The sequence below is a fragment of the Chenopodium quinoa genome, unplaced genomic scaffold, assembly GCF_001683475.1.
Source record: "Chenopodium quinoa cultivar QQ74 unplaced genomic scaffold, ASM168347v1, whole genome shotgun sequence".
Taxonomy (NCBI): Eukaryota; Viridiplantae; Streptophyta; class Magnoliopsida; order Caryophyllales; family Amaranthaceae; genus Chenopodium; species Chenopodium quinoa.
In genome coordinates, this window is record NW_018743574.1 from 3,561,896 (window position 1) to 3,587,394 (window position 25,499).

The window sequence follows — 25,499 nt, forward strand, 5'->3', positions numbered from 1 at the left end:
TAAGATAAGTGTAGTTTGTTAGATTTTGAATAAACTTCTCAAATGAAATGTGTACATGATCAATATATGTAGAATTTACAAGATTAGTCATAATCACATTAGCACTTTTCACCTATAATAAAGTAATCTATAAAGATGTTACGTACTAACTTAGAATTCTAACATAGTAGATTAGTAGCGCTCTGATTAGAGTTGACAATCTCTTACACACAAATCCGACCTAAAGTTACTAAGTGGCTAAATCCATCAACACACAATAACCTACACCCGACCCGATAATAACTTCCAAGCTTGTTCCATGTGTCTTTGGGCCTTGCGGTAGGGCCGTGAGGAAAAATCAAAAGGGCCAAATCTACCGAAACTGTATGGCCCATACCGAATTGGCTGTCATTATTTTACATCACCTCCATGAAACGCTAACGTATTCATTATTGATTTGTCTGTCATTATTTTATATCACCTCCATGTAACGGCCAATCTTCATTCTCCAACGGTCGAAATTGCAAATTTTGAACACCCTTCGCACTAAAAAGGAAACTCCAAAAAAGACTCATTTCTTACTCCTTTTATCTCCAAAATTCATAATTTGAACTTTCATCAACATTTTTGAGTAACAATTCAAGCAATTTATTGATTTTTTTTTTTCTCTCATGGAAAACTGCAAATTCGATGAATTTACCCGAATCGAAGAAACCCTAATTCCGGACAATTCATCTTCTGGGGTTTTGGATTGGGAGAAGAAAGATCCACCTGAAATTCACCAACAAGATGTTATGGTCGAAACAACCCTAATTGAAGAATTTAAAGATTCCCAAATGAACGATTTTCAAGAATTTTCTGGGGATTCTATGGTTTGCGACCCGAGTTCGAAATTAGTTCCAAATGGGTTTTCAAGATCGTGTTGTACAGGTTAGGGTTTTTCTATTTTTTTTCCCCAATTATTATTGTTGGTTATTTTTTAGCTCCTTGGGTTTTAATTTAAAGTGATCACATTTGGAAATTATTAAATAAATAAATATAAATGGGGTGTTTGTAATTTACTGTATGAATTAGTCAAATGTCTACTGGAAATGCTGTCTGAAGGTTGATGAAATCGTTTATATTTATGTAATTAATGTACATGACTAGCTTTTAAACCCGTGCGATACACAGCTAAATGAATGAATTTCAATAAGGATAAGAAGAATGATTTGTATGCTACATGTTTCGTCAAATTTGTATATTTGAGCTGTATATGTGATTCAGTTACTTTGATTAGTAATGCTGATTGGGTTGAAAGGAAAGTATTTTGAACTGAAATTTTATTTTCTTTAGGAAATACTGTTTAATGCTACAAAAATCAGCATTCAAACTTATTTCTCAATACTTTGTTGTTGCTAAAAATTTAGAGAGGTGAGATGAAGGGGAAGGAGGGGAGGAGATAAACTGTGCTCCTATTCCTAGAATGAAGAATTAATATCAACCCAACAAAAGTTTTTTTCCCCTATATCCCTAGAGTGATTTTTTCTCCCTTTGTAAAATTAATATCAACCCAACAAAAGATTTTTTTACAATCAACAACAGTATAGAGACAATTATTATAATTTAAGGGCTTAGAGAATTTTCTACTCATCTGCTGATGACTCTTTGCCTTTTGTAACTAGAGGACATTGTCACATTTGTTAATGCTGGCTGTGAGGCTTCAAGTCAAGCAGAATCGGGTGTAGAATTTTCAGCAGATGATAAGTATCTAGGCGGGGATGTTACAAAGACAGATGAATGCATAATTGAGGCTGGTGATTACCCATTTGTATATCAGTCTGCACGATTCGGGAACTTTAGCTACCAGTTCAACAATCTTCCCCCTGGGGATTACTTTGTTGACCTTCATTTTGCTGAGATTATGTATACCTATGGGCCTCGAGGAATGAGAGTATTCAATGTCGTGATTCAGGATGAGAAGGCAAGTTTCAGCCTGAAATCTTTCTGATATGACCTCTTTATGCTGAATCATTGTAGTGTACTAATAATTGTGCTTTAAATGTCATAAAACTGGCAGGTTCTCTCTGATTTTGATATATTTGCTGTGGCTGGAGCAAACAAGCCACTTCGGCTAGTTGACTGTAGAGTCACTGTTAAGGAGGATGGTATGATCCTAATAAGGTTTGAAGGTGTTAGTGGAAGTCCAATAGTTAGTGGAATTTGCATTCGCAAAGCACCAAAATTGGCAGGTAGATTCCACCTAGAATTTATGGGTTATTCCAAATCTGACTTCACAAAGATGCAACTGATTCTAATTTTATCATATTTAATTCTACTTGGACATAGATTCTCAGGTGAAACATGAAGTATTTAGGTGTCAGAATTGTGCAGCTGAAATAGAAGTTCTAGCTCAGGTAATGAATGGGCACAGTGCAGTTCTCGATTTCTAATGTTAAGGTTTTATTGCTACTTCTGAATCATGTAATGACACTTCACATCAGGAAAAGGGCTTGCGACCTAAATCGACAGCTAAGTATGAGAAAAAGATAGAAGAATTAAGTCAGCAGTGTCAGCGCAAAACAGATGAATGCTATCAAGCCTGGATGTCTTTGACAGCAGCAAACGAGCAGCTGGAAAAGGTTAGAATGGAGCTTGACAACAGAGTGTTCAAGTCTTATTCTCTAGGTAAAAACTTCACAAAGCCCTTGTTTATGGAATTATGTTAAGTACAACAGGACACTATAAATTTGTACCTTAATATATTTTTTCTGCCATCTGATGTCCAATATATGAAAAAGTACTTTGGCATCTTCATGTATCTGATTCGTAATTCTTCCGGTGCTTTTTTCTTGTTTGAAACAAATTGTGAGATTGCTTCTTAGTTTTAAGTCCTTATTTTATGTCAACTCACTGAAAATTTTCATAAAAATGAGAGTTTTATGTATGAGCCTTCTGCTGATAATTTTCTGTGTGGTTTTGGCAAATTATGAATTGATATTGTGATTATTCAGTCAAGTATATTCTCCAAATATTTTAAATTTAGATACCAAGCCATGCTTAAATGTTGTATATTACCTCCCTGATATTTTTTCTTTTTTGTCTATAGACCAGACTGTGGAGAAACAGGCTGAAAGTTTAAAAGCCATATCTAGCAGGTATGAGCAGGATAAGAAGTTCTGGATGACAGCAATATCTGGTTTAGAAGAAAAAATTAAGGTATACTATACAAGTACTTTGCACCCACATTTTTGATTAATTGAGCTTCATCTGCAATGCCTTTATCAAGCAAATGATGAGTTGCAAACTTACACAGAATATGAAGGAAGAACATTCTCAGCTTGCCCATGATGCACATGAAACTGCTGATTCAATTCCCGAGTTATCCAATATGGTTTCAGCAGTTCAGATGCTAGGTAGGTTTGGATTATTAAAGACACAGAATTTGCTATTTGTGGATGTTAAGAGATTGCATTCAATTTTTCTGCAGTTGCTCAGTGTGAGGAATTCAAACAGAAGTATATTGAAGAACAAAAGAAGAGAAAGAAGCTTTTTAATGAAGTTCAAGAGGCCAAAGGCATGTGCTTTTTATATTGCAGTTTGAAGCTTATTCAGTAATGGAGAAATCCTGATATAACCACCATACAGATTTTCCAAGATAAAAATTTAAAATGAAGATTCTGATTATCACTCTTAATTTCAGGGAATATCAGGGTCTTCTGCCGTTGCCGGCCTCTCAGTAAGAAGGAACAAACAGCTGGATATGCAACTGTAGTTGATTTTGAAGGAGCCAAAGATGGAGAACTTGCTATTTTGAATGGCGGATCAAATAAGAAGATGTTCAAATTTGACAGAGTTTACACACCAAAGGATGATCAAGGTACACTGTTGAGGGTTTGATTTAATGCTATACAGCTATTGTACTGACTTCTTACTTGGAGTTGAAGGCTACTTGTTCATGCTGTACGTCTAAGAGATTAACTAAGTTGTGTTTTTGCTATGCAGCTGATGTGTTCATGGATGCTTCTCCAATGGCAACATCGGTTTTGGATGGGTATAATGTTTGCATATTTGCTTATGGTCAAACTGGAACTGGGAAGACCTTTACAATGGAGGGCACAGAGCAAAATCGTGGTGTGAATTATAGAACTCTTGAGATGCTGTTTAAAATTGCCAAGGAGAGGAGTGATACCTACACGTATGACTTATCAGTTAGTGTGCTTGAAGTCTATAATGAGCAGATCAGGGATCTCTTGGGCTCCTCGCCAACATCTAAAAAGTAAATATTGACCCCTTTCCTGTGTCCTGTTGCTATGCATTTCACTTTTTCCTTTAGAAGCAATAGTAACATATGGGGTATGGGCAATGGCAATCAAGTTCATTTTTTCAAAGTCATTTTATATTCTGTAACTTGCTGTTTCTCTTTGCACCTAAAAGACTACCTATTGATCTGTGCTTTTCTCTCCTGGTGTAACATATGGGCTATGGGCAATGGCAATCAAGTTCATTTTTTCAAAGTCATTTTATATTCTGTAACTTGCTGTTTCTCTTTGCACCTAAAAGACTGCTTATTGATCTGTGCTTTTCTCTCCTGGTGTTCAGGTTAGAGATAAAGCAAGCTTCTGAAGGCTCGCACCACGTTCCTGGACTTGTTGAAGCAAAAGTGGAGAATACAAAACAAGTGTGGGAAGTACTGCGGGCTGGGAGTAATGCAAGGGCTGTTGGGTCTAATAATGTGAATGAGCATAGCAGCCGTTCTCACTGGTTAGTCAGATTCTGTAAATTGTTTATGCCTTTTGTCTTCAGGTGTTTTGCCTTCAGTTTATTGTATTTGTAGCACCCTGCCTCTTCTGCCTAATTTCAGGATGGTTAATTTGCTGTATCTATGTACCCAAAAAATCTATTCTTTTATGCAGCATGCTTTCAATAATGGTGAAAGCAAAGAATCTGATAAATGGAGAAAGCACAAAGAGCAAGCTTTGGCTAGTAGATTTGGCTGGTAGTGAGAGGCTTGCAAAGACGGATGTGCAGGGAGAGAGGCTGAAGGAAGCTCAAAATATCAATAGATCATTATCAGCTTTAGGAGATGTGATATCTGCTTTGGCAAACAAAAGCAGCCACATCCCCTACAGGTTAGCATGCTTGATCATCTTGTATATTTTGATTGTTACTCAGCACGAGCTCATTATCTGACCTTTGTTTACACCATGGTGTCAGGAATTCCAAACTCACACATCTGCTGCAGGATTCATTAGGTAGAAATCATATTCCATTGATTTAAATTTCCAAGAATAGATATTTTTCTGAATGCTCAAATTCTGCTTTCTACTCTTTATAATTTGCAGGAGGTGATTCTAAGACATTAATGTTTGTACAAATCAGCCCATCAGAGCATGACTTGGGTGAGACTTTGAGCTCTTTAAATTTTGCCAGTCGAGTCCGTGGGGTTGAACTTGCCCCAGCGAGAAGGCAGATTGATACAAGTGAACTTCAGAAGACTAAGATGCTGGTAGCCTCTTGTATTTTTAGTGCTTTTATAATATTTTTGCCATTTGAAGAAACTTTGACATGTTCCCAACTATGCCTCGAACACAATGCATCAGCTTGACAAAGCGAGGCAAGAATCCAAATCCAAAGAGGAATCCATAAGAAAGCTAGAAGAGATCCTCCAAAACATTGAATCTAAGGCTAGGAGCAAAGACCAGACAAATAAAAATCAGCAGGACAAGATTAGAGACCTTGAAGAGCAACTAGGGTTGAAGGCAACTTCACACAGCCAGTCGGAGAAGCAGCTTCTACAGCTTCAAGAAAAATTGAAGGGGAGAGAAGAAACTTGCTCTGTTTTGCAACATAAGGTATGATATACTTCATTATGTTACTTCATTATATGTTACTTCTAATCCTCATTAATTCTGCAATACTGTTTTCTGGTTATTGTGTAGGTAAAAGAGTTAGAGGACAAGCTCAGAGAACAACAATTTAATGATTCTGCAGCCCTACAGCAGGTATCTTTTTCGTCTCCTCTGCCAGTATGTTCTCATTATCTTATCTGTTCACTAACTCTGTGGCATCATTTTTAAAACAGGCAAGGGATCTTGAGAAGAAGTTAAAAGAGCAAGTGCATGAATATGAAGTTCATTCTCTAGCTCTTCAACACAAGGTCTGGTTGTGTTGCATTACACTTACTGTGTTTTTTGTTACTTGTCTACAATTCCACTGATTCTAACGTTTATCCTCCCCTCAATCTTGATTTTAGATCAAAGAGCTGGAGCAAAAGATAGAGCATGAAAGAAATACCAAGTCTAATTCTCTTCATCAAAAGGTCCCTTTCTATACTAGGGTTGTTAATTAGAAGTCTAAATTTCATGATTATTTATTTTTGTTAAATTATTGTCATTGACTTGTTTGGCAGATCAAGGAGCTTGAGCAAAAGTTGAAGGATCAAGAACGACAATTAGAGCAAAGGGTATTGCAACCTTTGGACCATGCTGAAGTACCAGGTGCCACTCCTGTTGCAGGAAGGCCTTCTTTACGGGATGAAACAATGATCGAGGCTGATCCTTTTGTTTTGAGAAGCTCCAACTCATCAAACAGGATGAGTCATGGCTCTACAATGTCAAGAAGAAGCGATATTCCCACTGAAACCAGAAGGAAACGAGGGTTCAGAAGTGGAGAGACGGAGAACCAAATACCCGCTCCAGCTCCTTTCCATGATAAGAAGATCAGGAAATCTGACCCTCCTAAGCCAATATCTCGAGTCACAAAGACCACGAGACCTGTAGCCGCCCCTCCTCAGAGGCCCCTTGTTCACAGTAGAATTACTAGAGAAAAAGATACCAAAGAAAAGGTAGTAGCCAAGAAGAGGATATGGAACTAATACTTCTTACAGTAGAACTCAAATAGGCACATAGCTAACAGTTTATCAGGCAACTAACTTATGTTGTCTTTGTAGTGTGTAATCTTTGTGTTGAGCTACTCAGTGTGTTTCATATCTATTTTAAGTGATTTTTTTTTACTTTTCTCTTAACTAGTTTAAGTCACTTTGAAGTATTCTTTTCACAGTCTATCACACAACAGAAGATGGTGTATATGCTTGTTCAAGTTAATCCTTGCGCGAACACACTCCTTTCATTTCTAATCCCAAAGCCGGTCACCTAAATTTTCAAAGCCTAACCAACACTCTTGACGGGTCTAAAATTTATACAACCATATTTCAACCCAAACCAAAATTGACCCAAACCGAAAAATATATAGTATAATAAATTTAATTAATTGATTGTTTCTCCTCTTTTCAAAAAAAACTGAATAGAAGGTGACAAAGAAGGAAACAAGTTTCTGAGCGATATGATGAGCGTATGCATTCTTCTCGTTTAGAGGGTGGACGTTTCCACCGTTTAAAAACAAGCTAGTCGTTACAAAATCACAACATGACAAATATTCCCCAACAAATATTTGTTACTGTCTCTTAGATTAACAATTATGAAGCTGACATCCTTTGTTATGTCTCTTCCATGCTTTGCTAACACATTTTTTTATGTTTGTGTCCTACATTATTTGATACATTAACACAAGCTATCTAACCTTTCTAGTTCAATAACATGAGTAATAATAGTATCTCTAATTAAACAATGTGGTTGATTAAATACATATATTTTTAGAGTTAGGGCAGGGTATTTTATTTAGCTTCCAAGACTTGTAAAAACAAGTAAACCTTTAAATTACAATTTTAATTTTATTTAGCTTTTATTATTCGACAATCAGTGAGCCAATTCCTTAAAAATAATTGATAATAACAAAATTGAGATGGGTGCAAAAGAAAAATGTGATGATTAAATTAGAATAATATGGATTGAGGAGAATATCTAATACAACTATTATACTTCCTACTACTTACACGGTTACACTACATAAACAATTAAAATCCCCTTAATGTAGGCCCGATAGATAAGTTTCTTCCTTAGAAATATACTTCCTCCGTTCTTTTTTACGTGACCCGCTTTGACTTTTACACTATTCACCGCCCCTCCTTTAACCGTGTTTTGTGAATAATATGTAAGGAAAAATATATTTATGTTGGATCATTTTGAATTCGTCTCAATAAGTACTATCATAATATATAACTTTTATATTTTTTAATTTTGGAGAATTAAAGTTATTAACCGTTAAAGTTTTACATTGGCAAACATGATAAAAGAATCAGGTCAAGTAAAAAAACGGAGGAAGTAGGCAGTTATTTGTTGAATTACTTGTACCGGTTGTACCATGCATGCATACATGTTAAAACCCTTCATATAAGAAGAATATAATAATCAAACTCTGAAAATCATTAATCAATTTGCATTGATTATTGAGCCATGATTAAAAAAAAACATTAAAAAAAAATACCATTGCTACTAAGGTAGAGGTACTATACTACTACTGTGGTAATAATTCTTGTGATGCAATATCATAAAAGAGCCGCTTGAACTTAATGAATTTAGTTGTTCGATCATGAAGTGTAATTTTTGGCTTCTTCATTCAATTACATTTATTTATGCAACTAAATTTTACCTACGTACAAAATAAATTAAATGAAGGTGTGTGGGTCCATATATATGATACAATAACAAGTATAAATGTAGAGTAACAGTTCAGTTTGTTTCTGATTGATTGAATAATGTTTATTGTTGTTGTTGTATAATATAATGTTCATATCATATTATAGTATGTAATAATTGTGGGACATACAACTATATATTATATGATATGTCATGAACTTCTTGCGTTTTGTGAACTAGGGATTGACGGTTTTGAAAATGACAGTAACATCACATATAAACAATATCAAGATTGATGCATCACATGAATGATCCCTAAGCTAGCTAACTGGTTAAAAAAGTTTTTTCCATTCAAGTTGTGAATCTTTCACGTTCATCATGCATGCTCTGCCCTAATTCTTAGCTTGCTTCTTGTTCCATCTATCCCCACTTCAGATCTTCATCACCCGCCACACAACGTTTCACCACATGTGATTTGTTGTTTCGTTCCGAACAATTCATATGTTATATCCTTAATCGGGAGTTTAAATATTGTGTTAGCTATACTAATTAATCGGGTGCACCGTACTTATGATTGTATGAATGAAGTATATCAAACAAGTAACACAAGAACGCATATGGAAGTTGTATGTATGTCGATTGTGTTTTGCACGCAGACTCCTAGCTAACTCCCTCACACTACGCAAATGTGTGATATACATGTTGGTGGTAGGATAGTTTTGCAGTTTGAGTCCCACTATATGTAAAATGTGATCATAACTTGTTATTTATCATTACTAATTCATTTTATAACTGAGTTCAGTCTATGAGAACAGCCCCTAAGTCCCATTTAAATGTAAAATATGCGTGCTTATTTATTTATATTTTTTTATAGCCAAGTGAGTTATGTTTAGAGGTTTGTTCAAAATTAGTGGACCGTAAGTCGTAAGATACTTGTAACATATATTACAGCAACTACTAACACATTGCTGGTAAAGAGACCAGGTGAAAAAGGCTGTTTGGCAACAAACCATCACATTAAGAGCCTTTTACTAATTAATTTTCAAATTAATTTAACGTTACAACAACCTGTTTGTTCCCTTACACAAGTAATTCCAAACCCATAAAAGACATAATCTTACCTTCCTTTTCAGTTAGGGCTTTCCACTTGCCAACTCCATTATTTGCTGCTTGTTTTTTTTTTTTTAGTTATTGATTTTTAATTTTATGTGATATAGTGATGTATAAAAAGGTTGGAATTATACCTATTATGATTATGGGAGAAAATAAAATAAAGGTATGGGAATGAAATAAGCTGATTTTACATTACATCATCTAAAAAAGGAGAGGAACCTACCAAAAAGTTTAAAGGACTATTTGTTCTTTAGGAAAGTTTTTGCATGCATGTAAATATAGATAATACATCAAATTATATACCATGTAAAAGCTTATAATAAAGTGTATTTTATACTCGTTAGTACTAAGATTATTGTCACTTTTTTGTTCTTTTTTGAAATTTGAAATGACAGAGAACATTATATTATAAAGTTGATTGGATCATTATATTTCAATTTATTTAGTTATTTAAAATGCTAAATTTTGTTGACATTTTAAAGTATAGTTCTAATTCTTTGAAATAAAGAATGAAATTAGAAAATATATTCAAAAGCAAAAGGCGAAGTGTTGAAAGCAAAAGCAAAAAGGCCTTAATCTTAATTTTCTTTCTCTTTCAATTTTCCTTTTGTTTTTTTTCCTATCTCTTTCTCAATATACAAGTATTTTTTATTTAACAACAGAATCAGCAGAATTAGATGCAGCTGTTGTTTATGCTTTGGGCTCATTCTCCAAGATTCCCTTGCAATAGCTAAGCCCAAAACATCTTTTTATTCTTCATATTTCGCATATATTAATTTTAAATTATTAATTACTCCCTCTAAATCATGCCATCACAAATCTCCAAACCATATTTTGTCAATGCATTATTATATCAAAATAGCAATTAAATAATACCTCAATATAAAAACACAAACTTTTAAATAAAACGGATGCTCAGTAAATTACTGAACATCCGTTATAAAGTGACTATAAAAGGCGCAAAAGTTACACTAAAACGCACAAAGGTTACTGTGACATATATAAGAGTTCTTTATGCTTCATTGATAAATTTGACAAAAGTGATACTAAATTTGACAAAAGTGACACTGAATTTGACAAAAGTGAACTGAAAACCAGGTGTATATAAAAGTAATTGATATAAAAATGTTGTGAATGATGCATAAAATATGACAATTTTATTTCGCGAGTATTTTTTAAAACTATCCTTATTCCCTAAAAATATCTGATTCGAACAACATCTTGATACATTATTTACTTCCCCTGTTATTTTTATACAACCCTTCTTGCAAATCAATAATGCAAAACATTAAAAGGGGAAGAAACCCTAGAGACCTAGAATCAAAATCTATAGTTTCTGTATCATTAATATCACTATCTTGGCTATGATATACAAGTAGTAGTAATAGTCAGATGTTGACAGTGCTTAAATTAACTCAACAGAAGCCTCCACTTTTTGAGACAATAAAATTACAATTAATTACAAAACTCCAACATTGTTTTTTTTTTTTTTAAAATAAATGGGAAACCCAATGCATTAGCATTATGACAGTTTATTTATAGATAGGTGAGTAGTAATAACAAAAAAGGGGTGAGTGAATGTGATAGAAGTGTTGTCTGCTTAATTGACTGCTGTCTGTTTACAGAATCTTACTACTTGTAGACTGCCTGCATCCCTGCTTCTTTCTTTCTCTTTCTACTTTCTACTTTCATAGAAGATGATAATTCTGACTCAATGCAACATTATACAAACCATACATTAGAATAATACAAATATTAATGTAAGCTAGCTAAGATATGGTCTAGTAATAAGCTTGATGTTCAAGCTAGATTGTTTATGTTACCAACAAGATATGGAGGTTTTTTTTAACAAAACCCAATGCAATTCTTCTAGCACTGATCCCAGAATAAAGAGCTTTGGAATTACCAACACTACTATACCATGCATAATTCATTACTTCATGCATGTTTCTTGTTTCACAAATAGCGTCTAGTTATTAGTGTAATTCGAACTAATAATGTGACTAATGATACAACACTTTACTGGTGTATTAATAGTGTGACTACATACATATATGAATACTCCGTATCATTTTAATAGTGTAATTTAAACTAATAAGACGACAATCAACACCTTTATTAGCTACAGAAAAAGATAATTTAAATCATATCTTGAGATGATAAATTTAAAACACGTAAAAGAGAACAAGAGTGCCTTAAAAATAAACATATTACAATCTAACAAAAAGGTAATAGAGAATCACAAGAAAAGAGCAAGATCACATACAATTACAATTTTTTTTTTTTTTTTTGATGGAATACTTAACACCTTTTTTATGAAAAGGTAATAGAGAATCTTTGCAAGTAATTTTTGTTATGTCACAATCTAACAAAAAGAGCATTTTTTATAAAAATAATTCTAAAACATAAAAACAGGAATTCAGGATCAGTTTCTTCCCTCATTTCCTATTAATCCATGGAAAAAGCCAAGTTCTTAAACAGTTACTAGTTTTATCCCAAATCCCAAGCAATTCTATACCAAAAAAATTAAAATAAAAATCAAAAGTCAGTAAAAGGGGAAATAACACAAAATAAAAATTCTGTAACATTGATTTCTCATTTTACCAGCATAATTCAACAGTCTTACAAAAGGTTACCTTTTTTTTTTTTTACTTACAAGTACTTATAGTACTAATTAATTAAACTTTAAAACAAACTACTCTTAAAATTAATTAATCTAACCTCATCATTTAAACTACATATAATTAATTAATTAATTAATTTAATGACATCTTTGCTGACCTCTTACCAGCCACCATACTCTCTTCTTGCTTCTCTTTCTACAATCATCTACTGCAGTCCGTTAAACTGATGATGGTGATGATGCAACTCCGCCGTCGTCCAAACACCGTTAAAATAATCTTCATTATTGTTCCAATTTGTAGTCGTAACACCCACATTTGAATTATTGTTATTATTAGTGTTGTGATTATCAGCGTAATTAGCACTAGAATTTGTTTGAAGTTGATCAAATAACCATTCAGTAGGACCACCCACATCAATTTTATTATTATTGTTATTTCTGCTGGTGGTATCTAAACTCTTGAACAAACTAATACCTCCTCCTCCTATAGATAGCCCTTTATCTTGATGATTGTTGTTGTTGCTGTTTTCGTCGATTTGACTATCAACTGTTGGTTGTCCATAGATCATGGCGAGTCTTTGTTGTTGTAGCTTCCAGTGCATCTCTTGATTAATCGAGCTTAGCGACTCGATTGAGGAGATAGAAATGGATTGATCACCCACACCGCCGCCGCCAGCGAGAGATAACGAGGACGAGGAGGAGGAAGAGGAGTTTCCTGAGTTTGGAATTGTTGGGTAGTTATTGTTACCACTTATACCCAACAAGTCCAAACTAAAACACCCTCCAGTACCGAGGCCCACAGGCGGGTGGTGGGCCCCGGAACTGGCGATAAACTGGGTGTAGACCCCCGCCGTAGCTGGGTGGAGCCTAGGGAGGGAGAGCCCACCCAGCTGAAACTCCATGGCAGGGGCCACTGTTGGCGGGGCCAGGAACTTAAACTCGGAACTTCCTGGCCCCGCCGACAGATCGAAGCGTGAGGAATTGGATATAGATGAGGGTGGACATGAGTTAGAGGGTTTGTGTTTTTTGGTTTTACGGCAACCGCCTCCGATGGGGACGTTACGGAGGGCCCCACCTTTAGTCCAGTACCTTCTACAAGTCTTACAAAAGTGTCTAGGTTGTGTTAGGCTGTAATTGTTGTAGTAGCAGAATTTTGTGTTGGCGGAATCACAACGAGGGCACTTGAGAGCAAGTGGTTGTTCTGGGGGTTTTTGAGATGTTTGTTTTCGGGCGTTCGCGGTGCCGGCGTTGTTGTTGTGATCTGAAGGGTGTGCCACCGGAGGGATGTTCTCCGATGACATCATTGTTTGGTGGGTGTAAAATGAGGTGGATGTGATTTATAGGTTGTAAAAATGGGGTGTTAAGGGGTGAAAGTGGGTGAACTTGTGAAATTCATCAAGGAGTGAGGGGTTGAAGGAGGAGAAATGACTAAATGAGGTGAGGTTTTATGGGGTAGAGAGAGAAAGTAGAGGTTGCTAGAAAAGGGGTTTGGGATATATATAGCCAATTAATATGAAAGCTAGTATACCATGGTGGAGGAGATTGTAGTATGTACAAGAGACAAAAACTAATTTATGACAAATGTGATCTACCTTAATTAGTTTGTAATGTGACAATACCTTTTTATTCTAAGCTTCTTACTTGAAAAGTTGAAATTTTGGGTTTGTTTGTTTAATTTAGGATGCATTTGTCATTGCCTTAGCTTATCTTAGTTTACACAATTTTCAATTTGTTTTAGGTAGTGGAAAATAATAACCTTGAAATAATAGAGCAATGTCTAATTAGTTTAGGAAAATTAAAGGGTATTTTAGGGCCTGTTTTCATTGACTGAACTCAGTTGAACTGAACTAAGCTGAATTGAATTGAACTGAAATGAATATTTTATAAGAGAAGGAAATTAGGAGCTTAACTGAACTGAATTGAATTTCAACGTATGAGATCCTAATTAATCAAGAAATGAATATTTTATAAGAGAAGGAAATTAGGAACTGAACTGAATTGAAGTGAACTGAACTGAATTGAAGTGAACTGAACATAACTGAATTTCAACGTATGAGATCCTAATTAATCACTACTATCGATCACCGTATGGTACGTATTAAGTTTTAAAAAAAATAAAGAATGTGTTAAGGTTAATAAGTTTGTTAATTAATTCTTGCAAAGATAATAAATTAACAACAATTGTAATAAATTTTAAAAGTACTTAAAATCCATCAGATCTTACATAGAGATCCTAATTAATATGAGTATCAAATTTAGTCATGACCAATATTTTTCAAAAATTATTTTATGCTTTAAAAGGGGTCTTCTATGTGAAGCTAAGGTAAGGATCCTTCAACATTAATGTTTTTTTTTTTCTTCTTTTGAAATAATGACTTGCTAGTAGCGCATACTTAAACTCTTAAAAAATCATCTCTGATTGTTTTTCTCCCGATTTTTCAGTCTTTATTTATTATTATTATTATTTTTGTTTTGACACATTCAATCTTTATAGTATGCATTAGAATGGTACAATTTATTAAAGATAATGATCCAATTATTCCATAAAATTAGGAATTTATGACAAAAACACGCGTAAATCAATATTATTAGTGTTTATATTTTAATGATTTCTTAACTTTTTACGATTTTCAAGTGTAAATTTAATGCTTATATGTAGCCCTAAGGGCTATGTATAACATTATTATTATTATTATTATTATTATTATTATTATTATTATTATTATTATTATTATTATTATTATTATTATTATTATTATTATTATTATTATTATTATTATTATTATTATTATTATTATTATTATTACTTCGTATTATTTTTGAGAGAGAGGATTAGCTCAAGTGGTTAAAGCTTCCCTTCCGGTCTTGGTGATCTTGAGATCAATTCTTATTACTCGTGCTTGTGACTCTCTAAACACTATTGTTCATCCTAAGTCCCACATGGAAAGATTAAGGAATTAATAAGCTCCTTATAAGTTGAAGCACACTCCAAATAGTATGAGGCATTTTGAAAAGATGCCCAAAAAAAATCTGTGTAGGTTAAGCGTAAAGCGGACAGTATCATACTAATGTGGATACATGAATAGCATTACCCTTAAAATATATCCCATTAACTATATTTTTATAATATAAAACTCCCCCATTGGACCTCATCCTGTAATTTGGCCTGTTTTGTTCAGCTTAATTTCAGTTTAGTTCGGCTCTAATCATATCAATTCAATTCAGTTTAATCGTAAATCGGAACATACCCTTATATATGAGTCGCCTTTTGCAAAATTAAAATTCGTGTCCATAATAAATTGATTAATGATTAATTAACAAGTGAGAGCACAAGCATAGATTCAAAAAAATGCACAACGACATGTCTTTGAGTATTGATTTTATTAATACATAAACTTAGGGCATGTTCTCTTCCGTTGAAATTCAGTTCAGTTCAGTTCAGCGCAGTTCAGCTCAGTTCAATTCAGCTCAGCTCTTAATTTACGTCTAATGATATTGCTAATGATATAAAGCCAAATTTCATTCTTTTAAGCTCTTATTACAACGACGACGACGACAACAACAACAACAACAACAATAATAATAATAATAACAATAACAATAATAATATTATTAATAATAATAATAACAATAATAATAATAATCAAAAAGTAATAAATAATAATAATAATAATAATCATCAATAAATAATAATAATAATAATAACAATAATAATACTAATAATAATAATCAATAAATAATAATAATAATAATCATCAATAAATAATAATAATAATAATAATAATCAATAAATAATAATAATAATAATAATAATTAATAATAATAATATTAATAATAATATGTACATTTGTATATACACATATGTATAGTAATAAATAATCAAATATCACTAATCCGTAGTTAAAAATCACTAATTAATAAGCTCAGTTCAGTTCAGCTAAGTTTAGTCAATCAGAACAGACCCTTAATTAGGAAATGAAATTGATATGCACCAAAACAAGTTTTAAACGACATAAAAATGAAACTATATATTACGAGTACTCCGTATTCAAATGAGGATTCAACGATAGGTTTCTTATTCATCGTATACGAGTAATCTGAAGTTGGGATCGATAAACAACGAAGTTGAATACTGTATAGTACTCCGGCCGTAATGCAGATATGTAGGATGATGGAGATGTTATATGGTACTCGTAGCAATGGCAGTGAGCTAGGTGATAGTATCAGTATGTAATTAGATTATACAATAGGTAGCATTTAGAATAGATAATAGATCGAGTGAAAATGAGGGATTGGACTGACTGCCCACGCCACTGTCAGCATTGGTCTAATTAACTTATGATGAACTGTCAATTTTAACTCCGCCTCACATACCCCAGCTACCTTACTTAAAGCCCCACCTCTATCTTTTGTCTCTTCTCTCTCTCCTAAAATTGCACCATTCTATTTGTATTGGAGGAATTATTTGTGCCGTACTTTTTTTCAAAGGTGAGGATAATTCTTTTACAAGTAAAACAGTACTCTCTCCGTTTTTAAATATTTGCTTCATTTCTCCATGCGCGGAGGAGATAGAGTATTATATTGGAACCACTAAATGTGATAAATGAATTAAATATTATAAAATCTTTTCAAAAAAGGAAATGGAGCAAGTATTTAAAAACGTCTAGAAAAGAAAAGTGGAGCAAGTATTTAAAAACGGAGGGAGTACATAGAGGCTAAATTAGCAATCTATCCCACTTAATGAGAATTGAACCCTTTCTATAGAAGGATCTCAAATCACTAGGCCAACCTTGGTTCTCAATTGTAGTTGTATAATAACGTGCATTTTGCAATTTCACTTCACTACTAGAACAATTGTACAAGGTGTACAACATTGTATTGTATTATTTCATGAATGGTATCTAAGCTAGAAAAAATACATTCAAATAATATTTCAATCGACTGCTTTAGCTCACTTAACTAAGGCCATGATCTTTTGAGATTAGCAGAATTAGAGTTAGCGAGCAGATTTTAGCAGAGTAGAATAGAGTAGGGCTTCCAATGCACTACAAGGAAGCAGAATAAATTTAAGTAGAGTATATAGCTTGTCAAAGAGTAGATTTCAGCAGAGTTGAGCAGGACAAAGCAAAGCAAAATAGCTCAAAAGAATAGGGCCTAAATTTAAAAGTAGTATTATGATATGATTACTATTATTGATGCTACTCTGATCCATTCGTTCCTAGAAGAATGACCTTTTTGGGCAATTTTTACTAATATTAAGAAACTTAAGTGGGAAGTATAAATGTATGGGAAGGCTAATAAAGTACCTTGAAAACGTAAATTTATATGAGATTTGTAAAAAAAAAGTAGAGAGAAAAAATAATACTCTTTCCGTCCCCTTTTGATAGTCCCTTATGGGCAAATTTTAGTCCCAAAATGTTCATCCCATTTGCTCTTTCCAACAACCATTAATATTAAATTTTTTACCAAAATTCCCTCCAATTTGCAACAATACTTGTGCAAATTTAAATTTCCCATATAAATTTTGTTTTTTCATGTACTTTTATTACTTTCTCTCTCTACTTTTTTGCATATCAAATGTCAATTTACTTTTTCAATGTACTTTAACTATTGTTATTTGTGTTTATTAATTCCAGTGAAAAAAATTCACAAGGGACTGTCAAAAGGGGACGGAGGGAGTAAAAATATTTGGAAAAAACAAAATTTACATTAGGAAGCTAATTTTACACAAATATTATAGCAAATTGGAGGGTATTTTAATGCAAATGGAATGAAAATTTTGACCAAAATAATTGTTCTTTTAGGGATGGAGAGAGTAATAGGAGTAAATAATGATAATTATCAACAATCTTTGATTCAACTATGATGGACAATCTTTGACTACTGAGGGACAAGAGGGGGGGGGGGGTAAAACATGCATGCAGACACTTGACCACGAAAAATGGGGTAAAAATCTCTAGAAAAACTAAAAGGTGAATAAATGCAACATTATTATTTCTCCATTGATCATAAATGGAGGGATTTTGATTAATTGAAGCTGCAATTTACAGTGCTCGAAGCACTGAGACCGTTAATTAACTACTTTGTCTCCTCAGTCAAATTACACTTATTTCACTTACTTATCTTACATACGTACTCTTTAATTACTGTAATTTATTTACCTGCTACTTGGATTAAATGCTTCATCTGTTTTACTTTTCTTCTTGTACGTACTAACAAGATTTTGTAGATTATTCTTTCATGTTTTTATCAATTTTTCTGTATTATTGTTTACTTTTGCATTCTTTTCTTTTCTTTTCGTTTGGGATTTTTTTTTAGAACAATTTTATAGACATCATAAGTACATAAGGAGTATTGCCTCAAAAACAAAGTACATAAGGAGTATTCTTGACCTTTTCCTTAAATAAAAATAACATAAGGTGGCTAAATAAAGGTTCTTAACCAAATTTAGTAGCGTTAATGAAATTAAGGTTCTACAACATAAGATTAATTAATTAATTAATTAATTAGCCTTTTGTGTTTCTCAAACTTAAGTAAATTACAATTAATAAAATAACTAATTTTGCCACCATATTCTCCACCGCATAAGTACTTGTGCCTAGCTACGTAAGGTCGTATGTTCAGTATCACAATTGATTTAATTTAGTTTCATAGTAATTTAATATAGATAAATTGGTGTGGTGCTTTTGTGTCTTGATTTTTAATTAACACAGTGAATTTGTTTTTGAAATGACAAAGTTGTCATTTAATTATATCTCGACAACACTATTCAATTGATGATTTATGTAAGAGTCATATGACATTTATAACAAAAATTAAATCAGCAATTAGAAGAAAGAGGGGATAAGGTCAATATTATATAACTAGATGATTCTCAAAGACGTTGAGAGTAACACTTGAGAGTTGATGACAAACAAAAAAACCAAGTAGCACTACAGAAACAGCTAAGATCACCCTTTAGATTGTATTCATCAAATTAAACTATTAACTAAATTTATAATATTAATATTATAATATAATAATATGTAGTTATGAATTTTAGGCAACTGTTGAATAATTATGTTATTGTTAATACCGTATATAAGAGAGAGAATGGAGCTCGTGAGGGGGGGGGGGGTGGCCGGATTCCCGTGAAACCGAAAACAGCAGAAGAAACCGTAGGTAAGATTACAAAACAAAACATTATTATTACATACTACTTGTATATTAACAAACCACATAGATTAAGGATGGAGGTTACTTGTTTACACCGGTATCTATCACCGTTGACATCTACCTTGTCTTATACTGTATCATACATGCTATATGTGCTCTTTACTTGCCTTCCTTGTGTAGTTGTGTGTGTATCCCATATACACTACACGTTTGTTACATACATGCATTTTCGTACTTATGGACTACGGAGTAATAATACATAAAAGATTGCGTTTAATTCACCTTATTAAATAATGATCAGTTTAACTATCACTAATTATGTATAGTTAATTGACATGAACTTATCTGAACATTGTTTAATTTGAGGGTAAATTGAATAACATGATCTAGTGTAGTTCTTATTAACCCTATATTGAACTTATTTTCACTTATTTTAGGAAAAATAAATTTTGATAAGATATGTGGTTTATGAAAATATATAGGTTTAGATAAGAGTTAATAAGGGCCGGTTAGGTTACTTTCATGGCTAAAATAAGTTATTATAAGTTCTAATAAGGGCTTGTTCCGATTGACTGAACTCAGGTGAACTGAACTGAACTTATTAATTAGTGATTTTTAACTACGGATTAGTGATCTTTGATTATTTATTGATTATTTATTACTATACATATGTGTATATACAAATGTACATATTAAAATATTTACGAAAAATATACTATATAATTATAATTATAAAATGTATGGAAAATATATTATAAAATGTATGGAAAATATATTAAAAACTTGAACCCTCTAAACATTTTAAACACATATACTATTTATTATTATTATTATTTATTGATGATTATTATTATTATTTATTGATTATTATTATTAGTATTATTATTTCAATTATTATTGTTATTATTATTATTATTATTATTATTATTATTATTATTATTATTATTATTGTTGTTGTTGTTGTTGTTGTTGTTTTTGTTGATGTTGTCGTTGTAATAAGAGCTTAAAAGAATGAAATTTGGCTTTATATCATTAGCAATATCATTAGACATAAATTAAGAGCTGAACTGAACTGAACTGAACTGAATTTCAACGGAATAGAACATACCCTAAGTTTTGTTAAATAAAATACAAGTGAATAAAACACACCTTAAATATGTATGCAAATTAAAGTTGTTAAATTTTACAAAAATAGATTTGATTGATCTCATATCTTTATTGTAACGCATTTCAAAACAATATTTCGCACTCTATAACATAGATTTGATTGATCTCTCTCTCTCTCTCTCTTTTTTTTTTTTTTTTAATGCATTTCAAAACCATATTTTATCACGTAATACTTAATTAATTAGTATAAGTAGATTAATTAATATTTGAATTTTATTCTCATGTTAGTTGTTGATTAATCTTTACATACTTTTTTTTAATTAATCAATAGAGGATCATATCACTTTATTGTTACAAGTAATTATTTGTATTGTACAAAGTACTCCCTCCGTTTTTAAATACTTGTTCCATTTCTATTTTTTGCACTATTCATTTGTTATACTTTGACTAATGTTTGTGATTTATACATAAAAAAAAATATAGTTTTGTGGGTACTTGTTGGAATCATCTCAATGAATAGATTATTAATTTTCAATTGTTAGAATATATACTTATTGATAATTAAAGATATTAGTGATTAAAGATTAACATCGACATGTGTGTCCAAAAGAAATGGAGCAAGTATTTAAAAAGGAGGGAGTAACTCTTAGAGCAAAATTTGGCGTTTGAAATACATTTTGCATATATAAATACTTGTTAAGACAAGTACTCCGTAACACCGTAACTCATAGTTTGGAATTTTATCCCCAACAATAATTTAGCTAGCACCTCCATTCCACCATATAATAAGCTACAGGCCCAAAACACAATGTTTATAAATTTTACTTGTAATTAATAATTTACTCGTAGTTTAATTTGGACCAACAAACGTACTAGAAGAGAAAGTGAATAGAGTAATGTAGCATCACTATCAAATCAGGATGAAGCCAATGTCCAAAACTTCAATTTGGAATATTAACTTTTGTTGTCTGCCCTGAACCCTACATTTTTATCAGACATACTTCTTCCAAATTGTACGGGGATTAACCTTTCTTCATTTTTTGTATTTTGTAAAGTACTGTATTTTTTAATACATAAACAAATTATTAATTTTAATTACTGTGTTTACAGGAAGTAAACCCAAAATCAATACCACTAATAAAATAAATGATGCATAAGGTTAAAGTGCAAAAATAAAATTATTTGGAATCCTTCACGGACTTCATCCCATACAGAGGGAATCAGGGAGTGGCATATCATCATTAATAAGGCTGCTTGCATCAGTTGATGATCATCCAAAAAAAAATATACTTCTTATAAAATAATACAGAGTAATGTAAATAAAAGTAGTTTATGAAGTCATAAAAATTAAAATTTTCAATACTATTTTCACGCCTCTAAAGAATAAATTTGTACATTGGCATAGATATATACGTAGTATATATAGTCCAAAATGGGCGAGCTCAATATTGAGCCTATGCATTTAAGCTCACTTGGAGCTCGTTGAATTTTGAATGTTTTAGAATGGGTTCAATTGGATCAGAAAATCACTTAAAAGTTTAGTTCACTTTAACATTTTGAGACTGTAGTCTTTTTTAATTTGAGTCAACCAAGTTTTGACCAAACTGTATTTGAACTTGGCAAAAAAAAAAAAAAAAAAAAAAAAAAAAAAAAACTACTAAGTTATTGTGGGTCTGGTAACTAGAAACGAATCAGAACCAAGGCGGCCCAAATCTTCATCTCGGACCATCAAGCCCAAAGCTTTAGCAAACTCAACGGCAACATGGCCCAGTCCAACAAAAATTAGGGCTCTTCCGAATTCTGGTATGATTCTTGCTCAAAAATAAAAATGTTTGTTTGAATTGTACTCGTAGAGTCCTAGTTGATTAATTCTGGTATAATTCTTGTTCAAAATGTTTAATTGACGCCCAAATTAATTTTTCTGCGCTAAACCCTAGTTCCTGATAATTTTTTCCTTAGGTGAGTAATCATGGCTACCAATACACCCAAGGCTCGAACCAGCAGCTTCTCTCGCAATCTATTGGCTGGTCCTGCTTCCCAAGTTCCGGGTCTTAAGCCCGGTCCTAACGGCGTCGTTTTCCTTTCCTCCGGCATACCTGACCTTGACAGTAAGCTTACTAATTGCTGGGTGTTCCTTGATTTTTTGGTAATTATTGATGTGCTAATTATTGGTAAATCTATGAAATGTTTAGGGTTTTCTGGAGGTGGGGATTTTATTTGGGTATGTGAATTTATTGAATTAAGCTTTAATTTGGTAAATAATCACCAAGTGATGTTTAATTAGGATTTTGTTAGAACCTAGTTTTCTGGAATTAATTTCCTTTCTATGTTTATGGGTGTTATTGAAGTTGTGATTTTGTCTAGTTTATGATGGAATTTTGTGACCTCTCTTTTAAAATCAGGGATTTTGGGAGGTGGGTTCAGTTTGGGGAGTTTAGTTATGGTAATGGAGGATCCAGAAGCACCTCATCATATGTTATTGTTGAGGAATTTTATGGCGCAAGGATTAATTCATAATCAACCTCTTTTATATGCGAGTCCGGCGAAGGACCCGAAAGGGTTTTTGGGTACTTTGCCTAATCCAATGTCCCCTAAAGATGACAAGCCTCGTGATCACAGTACTGAACAGGTATAAGGGTTATCATTGTATGGATTGTGGAGTGTATTTTTAATGGAATCACCCACTTACTGTGTGGTTTGATTGTTTATAATTGTAGGATAAGGATTTGAGAATTGCTTGGCAGTACAAGAAATATGCGAGGGAAAATCAACCCGGTCACGATATTAGAGGTAATGTGGATTGGTTTTCATCCCTGCTAATGATATCTCATGATCTTATGCTGTTGGTTGTTAGGACATTGGATATCTTGTAACTTGCAATTTGTGAAATCTTAGAGCAAAGTGGAAAGTATAGGAAAATGGCCTTTTCAATCTTTAAATAACTTTGAATAGCATAAACTTTGATTGGTTTTTAATAAAAGAAAAGTGATGAAACTTATTTGGTTGGCTTTGCAGATTCCAAAATTGAGTACTGCAACAATTTTGATTTGCGTAAACCTTTGGGGAGGGAACATTTTGGAGGAAAGCACATTGATTGTGTGAGCACTCAAGATCTGACTCTGGACACACTTCATCAGCGTTGCTCTACGTTTTTATCTCAAAACTCTAGGTATGCCCTTTTGATGATATAAAGGATTAGGGGAGGCAATCCTGCTTTTGTGTAGGTTCTTTGTGACATCTCTTTTGCTTCTCAAATACTGAATTTTTGCTTCTGATATGGGATCTTGTAAGCTACTTGATCAACTACATTTCTTTCTCTTGACGTTACTCTTCTCTTATTTGCTGAAGTGGTAATACCGTTCCTTGTGGTGGCCGCATTGCTATTCAGTCATTGTGTGCTCCCCAGTGTGGATACTTTGACAAGGTAGTAATTCTTTTATGCCCTTTGTTGCAATACTAAATATTTCTGTTCATTTTTCCAATCATTTAAATGTTGGGAATTTTCTGCTTTTAATGTTTCAGGACTGGGATATGCTTGCTTTTATTAAGTCTTTGAAAGTCATGGTTAAGGCATCAAATTCAGTTGCCATTATTACCTTTCCACATTCCCTTCTGTCGTCATCCTTCTCTAAGAGATGGCAGCATTTGGCTGATACCCTGCTCTCAGTCAAAGCTATTCCAGGCATGTCAATAGACTATAGCTGTTTATGTTGGAAGATCATGGTTATTTTTTAAATATCAAAGTAATTCATATTCTATGCTCTCATCAGATGAGGACAAGGAGTTAGCACAACTGCTTACTGGATATCAAGAAATGGTTGGTTTCCTCAGCATTCACAAAGTGGCCCGGTTCAACACCCAGGTATTTGATTATTTGAGATCCTCCTTGTCTTGGGCTTTCTTTTTACTAATCGAGCTTGCTTGGTTTTGTCAACCCTGTGGGTTAGAGTGGGCTTTTGTGCGTGTATTTTCTTTTTTTGGTAACCAGTATGCAATTTGTTTCTCAATTTCAGTTTATCTTGTTATAAGAGAAGGATTATATCTTAACTTTTAGTTCCTTTGTTGGATGCCACAAAGCAGGTACCTTTGGTTTTAGAGGCTTCAACATTTTCAATCAAGCTTCATAAGCGTAGATCGTTGATTTTAGAATGTCTAAATCAAGCTCCCATTGATGGTTCAAGTGGAGCATCATATGGCACATCTAGTAGTTGTTCTTCATCCACTAAACAAGGGTCTCTTGACTTCTAGACTTTCTATTTGATCCACAAAGTTTTGGAATTTATCTCGCGCTGTCAATGTCGGGCATTAATGGGCCTTTAAATCATAACCTATGCAGCTTACTGTTACACTTTACGCAATGGTAAGAGTGATAAGATGGCATTTATATCTTTTTGTATTTCAGATTTATGATACATGAGTATGATGCTAACTCTTTCATTCTAATGCTGATAACAGCATAACACAAGTGCATAGCGCAGGAGTGGAGGAGCCTGAATGTTGAGGTTGAGATACGATTAGAAAAGTCATATGGCATGGTACATTAACAAATGTTCAGTGTTTGTTGATGTTAACTGGGTATCTTAATCCCGTAGTGATGTCAACTCCAAGCACTGTCATTATTAGATATGGAAATGACATCCACAGTCGAGGAGGACGATTGACAGCCCACTTCCTGTCTCTTGGACACAGGTGTGCCCAAATACTCAATGTCCATCGGCATTTTTGACAATGATATCTTGGGCCATGTGTAAATGTTTAGTACGGAGTAGCTGTTAAGAAATGAGAAGAAACTATGTTCATTGTATTATGAAAATGTCACTGTTTTCCCTGTGTTTGAAATTTTGAACACGGTAATTTTGCTGGTTCTATAGCATAGTGGTTCTTGTAAAGGGAAGAGTATGTAAGCCCAAATGCCCAAGCACCGTGAGTTTTGCACGCTTGCCATGCTACAAGTGCTTGTATTTCGTGTGCTGCTGTGATGCGTATGCAGCAGTAGGTAATGCATT

General features: G+C 33.0%; 3 protein-coding genes across 3 annotated transcripts; 2 read left to right on the forward strand and 1 right to left on the reverse strand.

Moving 5' to 3' along the window:
* Nucleotides 1-415: 415 nt before the first annotated feature.
* Nucleotides 416-6,985, forward strand: LOC110682107 (kinesin-like protein KIN-14R). Its single transcript, XM_021858349.1, has 19 exons — nucleotides 416-909; nucleotides 1,644-1,942; nucleotides 2,039-2,210; nucleotides 2,308-2,375; nucleotides 2,463-2,646; nucleotides 3,068-3,177; nucleotides 3,275-3,374; nucleotides 3,449-3,535; nucleotides 3,662-3,838; nucleotides 3,964-4,237; nucleotides 4,561-4,722; nucleotides 4,875-5,090; nucleotides 5,176-5,213; nucleotides 5,304-5,467; nucleotides 5,562-5,813; nucleotides 5,901-5,963; nucleotides 6,044-6,118; nucleotides 6,215-6,280; nucleotides 6,371-6,985. The coding sequence occupies exons 1-19, from the start codon at nucleotides 651-653 to the stop codon at nucleotides 6,833-6,835; spliced, it is 3,231 nt and encodes a 1,076-aa protein (XP_021714041.1). The 5' UTR covers nucleotides 416-650; the 3' UTR covers nucleotides 6,836-6,985.
* Nucleotides 6,986-11,639: 4,654 nt separating this feature from the next.
* LOC110682108 (dof zinc finger protein DOF5.7-like) lies at nucleotides 11,640-13,833 on the reverse strand. The gene has a single exon (XM_021858350.1). It carries the CDS (start codon nucleotides 13,533-13,535, stop codon nucleotides 12,438-12,440), a length of 1,098 nt encoding a protein of 365 aa, XP_021714042.1. The 5' UTR covers nucleotides 13,536-13,833; the 3' UTR covers nucleotides 11,640-12,437.
* Nucleotides 13,834-22,334: 8,501 nt separating this feature from the next.
* Nucleotides 22,335-25,382, forward strand: LOC110682110 (elongator complex protein 4-like). Its single transcript, XM_021858351.1, has 9 exons — nucleotides 22,335-22,601; nucleotides 22,896-23,122; nucleotides 23,211-23,283; nucleotides 23,509-23,662; nucleotides 23,842-23,917; nucleotides 24,016-24,175; nucleotides 24,264-24,355; nucleotides 24,574-24,853; nucleotides 24,949-25,382. Exons 1-8 carry the CDS (start codon nucleotides 22,463-22,465, stop codon nucleotides 24,739-24,741), a joined length of 1,089 nt encoding a protein of 362 aa, XP_021714043.1. The 5' UTR covers nucleotides 22,335-22,462; the 3' UTR covers nucleotides 24,742-24,853; nucleotides 24,949-25,382.
* The last annotated feature ends 117 nt before the right edge of the window (nucleotides 25,383-25,499 follow it).